Raw genomic sequence first — 13,475 nt, 5'->3', positions numbered from 1 at the left:
CTTCAGAGGAGAATTACAGCACTGTAAATAAACTCGAGTGATGTTAGAAAATAAGTTATAAAAGTGAAGAATTAAAATTTTTAAAATACAGCTTAAATAAACTCATATTTATATCCTACATACTTGATAAAACTAGAATTATATATTTATTGAAAAAATAACAGGTTTTTTTCCCTTCCCCTAAATGAGCAATCCATCTGCCATAAAATAAATGGTACTTATTTTCACTTTTGATGTTCAAGAAAAAATATTAACCAGGGATTTGTTAGGGTTGAACTATTTTTATGATTTTTCTTCATCTTCCTTTATACTTCACAACTGATATGAAGGAGATTCATCAACAGCTCCATTCAGGTGAAAAATGCAAGATGAAAGCTACACAGAGCTGCAATTACCACTTCAAAAATGTGTCAAACAGTCTTTATAAGAGCATTTACTATCTTCAGTTTTTCTTTTTTTTTTTTTTAACATCCTTTTTCTTGGACTTCCTTGGTGGCTCAGAGGTTAAACTGTCTGCCTGCAATGCAGGAGACCCGGTTTCAATCCCTGGGTCCGGAAGACCCCCTGGAGAAGGAAATGGCAACCCACTCCAGCATTCTTGCCTGGAAAATCCCATGGACAGAGGAGCCTGGTAGGCTACAGTCCATGGGGTTGCAAAGAGTCGGACAAACAGTCTTTATAAGAACATTTACTGTTTTCACTTTTTCTTTTTTTAAAAACGCATCCTTTTTCTTAGAGAAAACTTTCACCAATAAATGAATATCCAGTTGAAGGCTACCCCAAACTGCAGTAATTATTTCAAAAAGATGTCAACATGACTTATACTGTTTTACTTAAATCTTGATCACTGCCTGGTTGGTCTCAACATTTCTGACTAGGACATGAGCTCTGATCTAGGGCACCAATTCTCAAATGTTAGTGTATGGAAGAATTTGGGGTACCATTAAAATATTGATTGTCATCAGCTTCAGCCATTCTAATACCTGAGTTGGAGTTCATGAACCAGCTCTTATAATTAATATTTGAGATGATTTGAATGCAGAATTTTTGCAAACCAGACTAAGAAATGCTCATCTAAAAATTCAGAAATAGGCCACTTTTAAAGGCCATATGTCAAATTATGTTGCTTGATTCCAAAATGTCTTCCTTGTAAAGTAAGTTCAAACACATTACACAGCCATCCTATCGACTGCCCTTGTCCCTGAGCTTCCTGCATGAAGGTCAGTGTGGACACTCCTCCCCGAATCTCTTTGCCTCACCCTTCCTCCACCATCCCCATCTACCTCCACCAAACTAGACTGCTTGAGTTCTCCAAACATACCATTTTATCTTTCAACTCTGTTCCTTTCAACATGACTGTTCCTCTGTACTGTCCTTCTATGCCCTCTCCTCACCTGGCTAATACCTGCTCAACCGTTAAAGACAGTTCCAATCATTTCCCCCAAAGCATGTCTTCTGAGCCTCCAAAAATAAGGAGGATGAAGGTGAGGAGGAGAGGAATTTCCTGAAATACATCTTTCATTTAACTCTCATATGAACTTAGGAAGTGGGTTTCATAATCATCCCTAATTTACAAATGAGAAAGCTGCCGCTTGGAGGGGTTGCCCAAAGTGACGGAGTTAGCAGGTGACAAAAATAGGGGTTCTAAGTGAGTACTGACTGACTCCAAAGGCCATGCTCTTTACAACTACCCTCAACATCCCAAGCTGCTTAGGTCTTCTTCTGAGGGATGGTCCTGCTTTCCTAAGCACGCTCCTACCATCGCATACCACACCACACAGCCTCATTTACTTGAATGGATCCCTCAACTGAGTATAAGTACCTTAAGCAAAGCACAGTGTCTTTTCATTGTTGTGGCCACAATAATTAACACATATTTTGGTATAAAGTAAACATTTTGAATAATGAATGAATGAATGAATGAAATTTATTCATTCTTTCAAATTGCACTGGCTCCAAGTATAAAAGAATGAACAAAGAAAACAGTGGTCTCAATTCTCACAGAACTCATAGACAAATAGAAAAGACAAACCACCTCACAAGTAATCTCACCAAAGTGTGATGCACATGCTAACAGGGAGCTTGAGCACATGAGGAGGGTCTCCTTGAAGGAGATAAGATAAGACTTGTCACATAAAAGTAGGTTAAATGGAAAGGTTGATCCAGGTAGGAGCAATGGCATTCATGAATAGTCAGAGGTTAGAGAAAAATACAGAGCATTTGAAGAACTGATAAAAGCTCCGATTTCTAGAACATGGGCTTGAAGCAGAGACTGACCAGATGCGCGGCAGAAGAGGTGGCCATGGCCAGGTTGGGGAGGCCTTGTAAGGGCAATGGAAGGTCATCTGAAAGTTTCAAAGCACAAGGGAGACAGGAGATGAGATATCCATCTTAGAAAAATCACCCTGGCCGCAGTCTGGCAAGATGGATCAGAGGGGAAAAACTAAGACTGGAGGCTAGCTTGGATAGCTTGGATAATGTCTAGCTTGGATAGCTTGGATAAGGTCTAGCTTGGATAATGTTGAAATACTCCAGGTAACTGATGGCAAGGAAAGAATTGACAAATGGAGATGTGGAGTGTAAACAAAAGAGACAAATCAAGTATGATTTACTGAAGCCACATAAAATGACAAAGAAAAAAATTAAAATCTAGTAATCACTTATAAAGAAAAGTACCTCAAACTGCTTCTATTTTCTTTTCAGTATATTCAGGACAAGTTAAAATGATTTTACAAAAACTAATTCACTAACCTGTTTGTAAGGAGAATCATTCAGGTAAATCTCAGTGGCTCCAACCGAAATCAAAACACTTTTAGAACAAACAATATCGTTGTCAAAGCATTTCTTGTTCTGGGCAATGACAGATATATCTGAATCATCTGTACTCTGAAATGTCAAAAATATTATATTAATACAAATCTATATTATACATAATTTTTACTTATTTTTCATTAAATCTTAAAGTATTCTGATTTATAATGAATTATAAGGAAAATGAAATACAACTTACTCCTAAAATAAAAATCATTTTTTATCTCATAATGTAAAGAATTTAATAAAAATATAGCAAGTTAACTCAATCTTTAAACTTTTATCTATAATATCTCCTTTTAAAATGTTGTTCCAAGAAATCTTTCTTTCCATTTTATTATTTGTTGTGCTTGTTCAGTTGCTAGTCATGTATGACTCTTTATAGCCCCATGGACTGCAGCACATCAGGCTTCCCTGCCCTTCACCATCTCCCAGAGCTTGATTAAACTCATGTCCATTGAGTTGGCAGTGCCATCCAACCAGCTCATCCTCTGCTGTCCCCTTCTCCTCCTGCCTTCAATCTTTCCCAGCATCAGGGTCTTTTCTAATGAGTCAGCTCTTCACATCAGGTGGCCAAAGTATTGGAGCTTCAGCTTCAGCATCAGTCCTTCCAAAGAATCTTCAGGACTGATTTCCTTTAGGATTGACTGATTTGATCTCCTTGCAGCCCAAGAGACTCTCAAGAGCTGTCTGCAGCACCACAGTTTGAAAGCATCATTTCTTCAGCACTCAGCCTTCTTTTTGGTCCAACTCTCATATCCATAAATGGCTATTGGGAAAACCATAGATTTGACTATGTGGACCTTTGTTGGCAAAGTAATGTCTCTGCTTTTGAATATGCTGTCTAGGTTTGACATACCTTTTCTTCCAAGGAGCAAGCATTTTTTAATTTCATGGCTGCAGTCACCATCTGCAGTGATTTTGGAGTCCAAGAAAAGTGTGCCATTGTCTGAACATTCTTTGGCATTGCTTTTCTTTAGAATTGGAATGAAAACTGATCTTTTCCAATCGTGTGGCCACTGCTGAGTTTTCCAAATTTGCTGACATAGTGAGTGCAGCACTTTCACAGAAGCATCTTTTAGGATTTGAGATAGCTCAGCTGGAATTCCATCACCTCAACTAGCTCTGTTTGTAGTGAAGCTTCCTTAAGGCCCACTTGACTTCGCATTCCAGGATGTCTGGCTCTAAGTGAGTGATCACACCATCGTGGTTATCTGGGTCATGATCTTTTTTGTATAGCTCTTCTGTGTATTCTTGCCACCTTTTCTTAATATATTCTGCTTCTGTTAGTTCCCTACTGTTTCTGTCCTTTATTGAGCCCATCTTTGCATGAAATGTTCCCTTGGTATCTCTCATTTTCTTGAGGAGATCTCTAGTCTTTCCCATTCTATTGTTTTCTTTGCATTGTTTACGTAGGAAGGCTTTCTTATCTCTCCTCGTTATTCTTTGGAACTCTGCATTCAGATGGGTATATCTTTCCTTTTCTCCCTTGCATTTCTTCTTTACTCTGCTATTTGTAAAGCCTCCTCAGATGACCATTTTGCCTTTTTGCATCTATTTTTCTTGGTGATGGTTTTGATCACTGCCTTCTGTACAATGTTATGAACCTCCGTCCATAGTTCCTCAGGCACTCTGTCTATCAGATCTAATCCTTTGAATCTATTAGTCAGTTACTGTATAATCATAATGGATTTGAATTAGGTTGTACCTGAATGGCCTAGTTGGAGAAGGAAATGGCAACCCACTCCAATATTCTTGCCTGGAAAATCCCATGGATGGAAAAGCCTGGTAGGCTACAGTCCGTAGGGTTGCAGAGTCAGACACGACTGAGCGACTTCACCTTCTGTGGTTTTCCCCACTTTCTTCAATTTAAGTCTGAATTTTGCAATAAGGAGCTCACGATCTGAGGCATAGTTAGTTCCCTGTCTTGTTTTTGCTGACTGTATAGAGCTTCTCCATCTTTGGCTGCAAAGAATATAATACAATTTGATTTTGGTATTGACCATCCGGTGATGTCCATGTGTAGAGTCATCTTTTGTGTTGTTGGAAGAGGGTGTTTGCTATGACCAGTGCATTCTTTGACAAAACTCTATTAGCCTTTGCCCTGCTTCATTTTGTACTTCAAGACCAAACTTGCTTGTTATTCCAGATACCTGTTGACTTCCTACTTTTGCATTCCAATCCCCTATAATGAAAAGGACATCTTTGGGTGTTAGATCTAGAAGATCTTGTACGTCTTCATAGAACTTTTAAACTTCAGCTTTTTTAGCATTACTGGTTGGGGCATATACTTGGATTACTACGATATTCAATGGTTTGCCTTGGAAACAAACTGAGATCATTCTGTTGTTTTTGAGATTGCAAGCATGTTCTGCATTTCAGACTCTTTGTTGACTATGAGGGCTAGACCATTTCTTCTAAGGAATTATTGCCCACAGTAGTAGATATAATGGTCTTCTGAGTAAATTCGCCCATTCCCTTCCAGTTTAGTTCACTGATCCCTAAAATGTCAGTGTTCACTCTTGCCATCTCATGTTCGACCACATCCAATTTACTGTGATTCATGGACCTAACATTCCAGGTTCCTATGCAATATCATTCTTTAGAGCATTGGACTTTATTTTCACCATCAGACACATCCACAACTGGGCATTGTCTCCACTTTGGCTTAGCCTTTTCATTCCTGCTGGAGCTATTTCTTCTCTTCTCTCCAGTAGCATACAGGGCACCTATTGACCTGGGGAGTTCATCTTTCAGTATCACACCTTTTTGCCTTTTCACACTTTTCATTTATTATTACAGCTCAGATTTATCAACCAGTTCCTTCCCATCAAACATCCAATAAGGTATGTCACTTAAGGAAATTTTAAAAGAGATATTTTCATTTAGACAATATCCTTTGTTGTATTTTAAGGAGTTCTCTGGCTAAATAATTATTTGCTTGAAGATAAAATCAAAATAAATATAAAACTTTGATACTGTGTTAGTAAATAAAATAATGCATATGAGGGTTTACTTTGAACTTTACATGCATGATCTCATTTAAGTCTTATCACAGTTCTTGAATTATGCATTATCTCCATTTTATAGATAAAGAAACAGAGGTTAAGGATTAAATGAATGTCACTTAGCTAAATAAGAACAGAGTTCAAAACCCTGTTTTTTCTTAATGCCACTTCTAGAGAAATTAGGAAGAGTTTAGAAATGGTTGAGGAAAAAATTCAATTGTAGGTTATAGGGAATGTTTAGTTTCAGAGAATGTTATGTAATCTCTCACACTCTAAATCCAACCTGCTCTCCATATCCTCACCGTCACCTGCCTTCAGCCACTTCCCTCCCCAATCCACCAAGAACTCACTCTCTGGAAACACCGTTTCTGATTTTGTATCCCATTTTCATGAATTGGTTTCAACAGTTCTATAGATCCTGGAAGCTCATTGTAAAAGATTGTTTTGAGTGTGTATAATATTCTAGGAAGAGAGTCCATGGTTTTCATTACATCTTTGAAGTGGTCCTTATCGCTATGAAAGTTAAAGCCCCATTGCTCTGAGTCCTTCCACTAACTTGTGGAAGGTGGGATATCATAGAAAGGAAAGTGACAATTCTCTCAAACGTCTGGAAATCATATAGGTCTTGATATAAATTCTCCATACTTAGTTTTTTATATCACCAACAATATGAATACTAGCATAACATATTTCTTGCTTTGGCCAAATTCTGTCTTATTAGTAATTACTATAGCATGTTGCCTAGACAACAGGTTTACAATGAATGCTGTTGACAGAGTAATTAATGTGTGCCTTTGTGACCCAGTTTTCCTTACTTCATAGGAACTGAGAACTTTTTCTTCTTAATAATTCTTTTCTAAAGTATTGCCTAAATTTTGAAAGGGAGAATAATAAAGGTCATTAAGATGATTATGGCATTGTATTAGTAAAAAAAAATAATGCCATACTTTTCTGCCCTTATGAATGATTTTCAAAGAAGAAATATATAAGTCAGGGTTTTGTTTTACTCTTCCTCTCTGTGGTTATTCAGTCAGTCATGTCTGACTCTTTGTGAACCTATGGACTGCAACATGCCAGGCTTCCCTATCTTACACTATCTTCCAGAGTTTGCTCAAACTCATGTCCATTGAATCAATGATGCCATCCAATCATTTCATCCACTGCCATCCCCTTCTCCTCCTGCCTTCAATCTTTCCCAACATCAGGGTCTTTTGCAATGAGTCAGTTCTTTGCATCTGGTGGCCAAAGTATTGGAGTTTCAGCTTCAGCATCTGTCCTTCCAATGAATATTCAGGACTGATTTCCTTTAGGATGGACTGGTTTGATCTCCTTGCTGTCCAAGAGTCTTCTCCAACACCACAGTTAGAAAGCATCAATTCTTTCGTGCTCAGCTTTCTTTATGGTTCAACTCTCACATCCATACAGACTACTGGAAAAACCAAGATTTGACTAGACAGACCTTTGTCAGCAAGAGTTATTAGATTAAGGGATCTGAAAAGCTGGCTGCAAGAATTTCTATTACAATTACATTTCTATTACTATTAATTAAAGTGCCTCAGTATTAGCTCTAGTCTGTATATTAACTCAGAAATGCCAAGAAGTAGTCTATATTGTATGGTCTGCCTGGTAATATTATATTATGTGGACAGTAACTTGAAACAATATCAATTCCTATGAGCCATGTTTCTCCAATTTCCATTTCTAATATATTTCAAGCTAATATTAGGTTTGAAGATAATGTTAGAGTTGCTAAGCAACACAGTAAGAAATGATTATAAAACCAGAGTAAAAAGGTCAAGAGCCATGTGCCACATGGATTCCTCAGAATTTCTATGCTTAGGTACTGAAAACACTGATAGATAATATTCTCCCAAGGGATTCTGAACTATAAAACATCAGTGTCTCTCAAGGTAATATATTATTTTACTTGACATGTCAGTTGAAGACTTGTCATAGCCCCAGCCCGGTGAAGGGTAACTATACCACAGGAAGTCACGGCTGATACAGCAGCCTCAGGCAGCCATGGGTTACGTTCCACAGCTGAAGGGCCTCAAAGCAGCACCTTCTTTGATGAGCCAAGGGACTGTATTGCGCTCACACACACACACATACACACACAAAGACAACTCTGGCCGATTATCTCTCACATTTGAACCAAAAGGAAGGGAAAGTAAGCAAAGGATCACATGCTTATTTTTTAAAAGAAATGCTTACATCTCAACTCAACTCAACCAAACTCAATGTGTTTTGGTCTGTAATTTGTTCTTTATTTTTATCATTTTCTTTTTCACTTACTTATATCCCCTGAATATACACTTAAAATTTTATTAGTTAATTCCATCATGTCTTTCATAACCTCTGGAAGGCAGAAAATGTTTTTATTTTATGGGGAAATGAATTTTATTCACAGTGGAATTTTCACATAATGTTTACATGCTACTTTCTCTCTCTCTCTCTCTGTCTCTCTCTCTCTCTCTCTCTTTGAAGTGCCACACTATTTTATAATTACTGTGCCATTAACTTTCATTTTACTCTTATTTGACAGAGAAAGCTCTATCTAGATCTTTATATTTGCCTAAATAGAGTGTAATGACTTCCTTTGACTTCTTTTCCTCTCTGTTTTCATTTCCCTAGATAGAGAGACGGATGGATGATGAACGGATAAATACACACACACATATACAAATACATACAGGTCTATCCTTCAAGATATTATGAGATTACAGGCAACTAAGAACCTTATAGAGGAGACAGACATGAAAATATGGAACTTGTGAGACCCAGTGTTTTAAGAAAGAGTCCACCAGAAGAGACTGAGGAGGGGTCAGAGACAAAGACCAGCAGAGGCAGGAGGGATACCTCAGAGAATACAAAGCAAGAACTACTTCCAAAAAGGAACATAAACATTAAAAAGTTTCAACTGGATTTTGCAAATGTAATCATTAACTTTTACAGTTGCAGTTTTATCTGAATCCTGTGATTTGGTGATTTAGACTCTCTCACACCAATCTAAATTTTGAAGGAGGAGGCAAGACTCATATCTATGTTGCACATCCTTTACCTTCACTTTTCAGCATAGGTCCTGACACATAGAAATCACACAAAAAATAATGATATGAAAAATGATGCAATGTATATACATTTGAGAGTGATATTAGAAGGGTTTTCAGAGACTTAAGGAGAGCAGCAAACATTTGAGGTATCAACTGAACAGCACATTGAGAAGTCAAATCTAGAACAAGTTATAGGAAGAAAACTAGCAGGGATTGGGGCTGGTTACACACAATGGAAGCAAAGTTTGATTCTTAAATCTGGGAGTTGGAATATTAAATTTCTCACTTTTGCTGAAAACACCCAATGTTCTCTTTCTCTGAGCTTATAGCACAGGTCAAGTTCCTGTTTGCTTTCTCAACTCTTTTCACTCTTAAAAAAGTCTTACCTCAGGAAATGCAATGGTGACTTTATCATAGGTTCGCTTCAATACACGTAAAAACTACTGGGCCATATTCCAAGCGCTATCTACAGTATAGTACAGTATAACATAAACAGCCTCAAAATGAATAAAATATCAAAGAACTTTAATTTTTACAGTTTGATAAACATAAACAAAGATAGGGTAAGTATCCACTTGGAACTAAGTTTCCTAAGACTCCACAATCCAGAGATTAAAAAGCAGGTTTACTATTCCTTTGAATGTCAGAGTCAAGTAACATTATACTTTACGATAAAGTTGAGTAAGTATTAATTTTTAAAAGTCCAATTGGCAAATAAAAGCGAAATTTTTATGAATTATATTACTATATCCTTCACAGGGCCCAAAAAAGTAAATGATAAGTTTTACCAAATAAAAATGCTTTACAAATGACAAAGATAAAGCCTAGAATTTGTAATCAAGACAGGGAGGAAAGAGAGCTGCTTGACAAAGGAGGAGGAATTAAATATGCTATCCCCAGAACTGGATCCTGCCTCCGAAAAAGCAGCAAGTCAATGAATGCTGCTGGCAGTCATTCTATCCTTCTCAAAGGAAATGCTGACTCTCAAAAAAAAAAAAAAAAAAGACCTTGCCATGAAAAAGAGAAGCAGATGGAATAAGCAAAAATAATAATAATAATAACAACTATAAAACTATTGCAGTAGAACATCTCCAAGCATTGTAAAATTTACTATCTGACATGATAATATTTCAAAGCCATGACTATTAGGTAGCATTTGGTATGAAATCATTATCTACTCCATGGTCAAATAAAATATTTCTTGGCTTGTCAAGTATATGTTGGTCAAACCACCCCATCCATTCTGGGGTTCTGGTTCTGGCTTATTAATTTCAATAATATGTTCATTAAAATACAATCAATGATTCACTAGTATAATCCTAATTAATTACTAACATAAGTTTTCTTTTTTTAATTTTCAAAGATTATTCTTTGTAAGCACATTTTCTTTTTTTAAAGATTATTAAATAAAAAAGAATAATTCTGCTTTAGCAGAGAAAAAAAACATATACAATTCTAAAACTTAAAACTTTAGATTTTTCATACTTTTTATACCTAATTTTTGCCACTTGAACCCTAATGATAGATCTTAACCCAGATATTTAACATTTTATCCAAATGTTGGACTAATACTTCCTGCGACATACCTTCTCATTTACAGGTAGGCATATCTCATTAAAACTTGAGACTTAATATGATGTATGTATTTTTACAGAAGAATATAGCAGCAAATTGAAGTGATGAGAGGAAATGAAGTTTACAAAGCCTGAAAACCAAACTTTAATGGCTCTCACCTGCCAAATAAAATAGCACTCTTATATTCAGTTCCAATAAAAATGACTGTTATCATCATTCAGCATCAGACATGAGAAGATAATTTCGTCAGGAATCAGAGTTGAGACAAATATTCAACTTTCTGCACAATCACTTTTCTGTATACTTGAAACTAACATAATATTGTAAATTAATTATACTTCAACTAAGAAAAATCATTATTTGAAAATACAATGGAAAATACTATGATTTCTCTACAGCAAAGACAGATTATGAGTTAAGGAAGAGCCAGCCAGATCAAATAAGTAGTTATTAAGAGTTTGCTAAATGCCCAGCATTTTGCAAAACGATGGAGGGGAAGGAAAAAAGAAATACAGAGTATGATCGCTGTTTTCAAAACTTCAGAATTTTCTTGGAGAAATCTATCCTAATATACAGAGAAGGAATGTCTTTGCTAACACAGCTTACATGTAATAGGCCCTGAAAATTGTGTATTAAATGAATGAAATGATAATGTGAGAGCAAAGACCACACACGGAAAAATGTTTACAAAGATGGTAATACATGGACAAGGTTTAAAATGCTTTTAGTAAATACTTCTAAATAATTTTTCCATACACAAAGTGAAAACAAAGTTTGGCAGAATTTTTGCTTTGCTACTTAAAATGAGACCACAAAAAGCATCGTTAATTAACCTTAATGATATATTCAATGTTTGACACAGTATCGTTAATGATGGATAGTCATATTTGATACAGTATTGTCAAAGATACTTTGTTTTTTCTAGATGTGACAAAGTTTACTATTCAGAAGAAGAGGAGAATTTTTTAAATGGTTAAAATTGGTGTTTTAAAGAAGGAAATGCTTTACATTCTTCCTATTCAAAGAGTAGACAATGGACATGAAACATCAGAGTAGTTTACCTAAAATTGCAGACTTCAAGATACTGCTCCAAACACATAAAATCAGAACCTAGATTTTAACAAGATTTCCAAGTTATATGCATACGTACTAAAGTTTAAGAACACTGCTCTATATACTTCATGTTCAAGGCATGTGTATGCATTTATAACAAATATAAGATTACTAATTAAGTGTAACTTTTTGAATTCTACCCTCTAAAAAATGGTTAAAAACAGAGCAAGTAATTTTTTAGCTCTTAAAATACAACCATAATTGTGCTAGCCCTAGTGAGGAACTCGAAAGAAGTATAACAGAGAACTCTGACATAAAATGATATACAATCTAATTGAGCACATATAAAATAATCAGAATATAATGGGTTGCTTACTTTTGACATGAGGACTATCAAATACTATAGGATGTGTAAGAACAGAACAGATAAATATGAACTAGAAAAGTCACTTTGAGGGAGTAGAGGCAATCAGGTACAGAAAAATACCCTGAGAAAAACCCTTGGGTTATCCTGAGAAGTTCGATTTTATGGAAGCTGGTAAATGGGAGTCAGCTGCAGTTCTTAAAAAGCAATGACATGATAGCAATGTGAGTCTTAGATTAACAGAACGAAAAATATGTATTATTATAGGGATGAACTTGAGTCAAAAGGCAGCCTAGAAGGTGAGGTCAGAGCTGTCCATGTCAATTTGGAACTCATCAGCTTGTAGGTGAGGTTAAGATTATAGAGGTGGATGACCTTAACAAGCATTAGGAGAAAAGGAGAGAGACCCCAGCACAGACATCCAGTTCAGTAAACATTCAGTGGACAACTGTGTTGCCAGCATGGTGCTCAGCACTGCTAAAACAATGGTGACTAGGGTTTGGTCCTTGCCCTGAAGGGGCCAACTCAGTCATCTAAGGTCTGGGACTTATGCAAAAAGAAAAGGTAACAAAGAGACAAAGGAGAACCCGGAAGAGACGGTGAAGGACTACAAGAGCATGACAGCCAGAAATGCAAAGGAAGAGGGCTCTTAAGGAATATCAGAGAAAATATCAAGGGAAGCAAGGATTTGGTAGAAAATCAGTCTGAAGCATTTTGAGGGAAAAAAAGTATCAGTTTATGCATTCAAATCTCTAAATTGTTTTTTTTACTTTTCCAGGCTTCTCAATTTACAAACTAAACTTCCAGAGGTAAGAAAATCCTCATGTAAAATTATTTGCAAAATAATACTTGTTTGAAGAGGACAAATACTCATAGAATGGATATGTATCACTGTGCCTTTCCTGTACTCCAAGATGTATCAAAACCACACACACACACACACACCCTACAGGCACCGTGTCATCTTCTGTAATTATCTAACTGCCAAATCCATTTCCAGGGATTTATACTTTAAGAAACTTAAAATTGTTCATAAAGGAGGCTAAAAATAGTACTGAAAGGGAAACTCAATGGTTTCCCTTGAAACATAGCAGGAGCTTTGCTTAAGTTTGGAAGGCTATAGATTTACTGTTTGTTTAATAACTAATAGAAAATGGGAATGTGCCTACTTTCTTGACATATGCTAATAACATAAAAGCCTTACCCAGAAGAAAACACACATTCAAGAAAATCACAGGTTACCTTGCTGGATGAAAAGATGTTATTTTGCTTATTCTTGGGCAACTTCTTCCTAAAACTTATATTTTTCATTTAGAAACATAATTCTGGGACTCAACGATGTCTAAATAAAATTTAGGGATACAGAAAATCCAAATGCATTAAAGGTATGAGAAATTTTAAGGATTCTATCAAATATACCAAACCCAGGGTTTACCAAAACATATCAACAAAATAGCATGTCTAGAAATGAGAATAATGTCATTTTAATTGCTACAACTATAAACAATACATGGTCCAATACATGATTTAATGTCCTATATTTACATTCACCAAATTAAACCAATAAAAATAAAAACAGTTGATATTTACTGAGCAGTTACCTAATAGTAA

The 13,475-nt window shown here is 36.0% G+C and overlaps 1 protein-coding gene across 1 annotated transcript in view; it reads right to left on the bottom strand.

Moving 5' to 3' along the window:
• The window catches only part of OTOGL (otogelin like), a 168,672-nt gene that overhangs the window by 79,864 nt on the left and 75,333 nt on the right, over nucleotides 1-13,475 (bottom strand). The window contains exon 26 of the mRNA XM_070454260.1: nucleotides 2,752-2,886. Coding sequence (XP_070310361.1) covers nucleotides 2,752-2,886 — 135 coding nt within the window. The remainder of the gene's footprint in view (nucleotides 1-2,751; nucleotides 2,887-13,475) is intronic.

The sequence above is a fragment of the Odocoileus virginianus genome, chromosome 24, assembly GCF_023699985.2.
Source record: "Odocoileus virginianus isolate 20LAN1187 ecotype Illinois chromosome 24, Ovbor_1.2, whole genome shotgun sequence".
Classification (NCBI taxonomy): domain Eukaryota; kingdom Metazoa; phylum Chordata; class Mammalia; order Artiodactyla; family Cervidae; genus Odocoileus; species Odocoileus virginianus.
The sequence above is the reverse complement of the archived record's forward strand: the minus strand, read 5'-3'. Positions and strand labels throughout refer to the sequence as shown.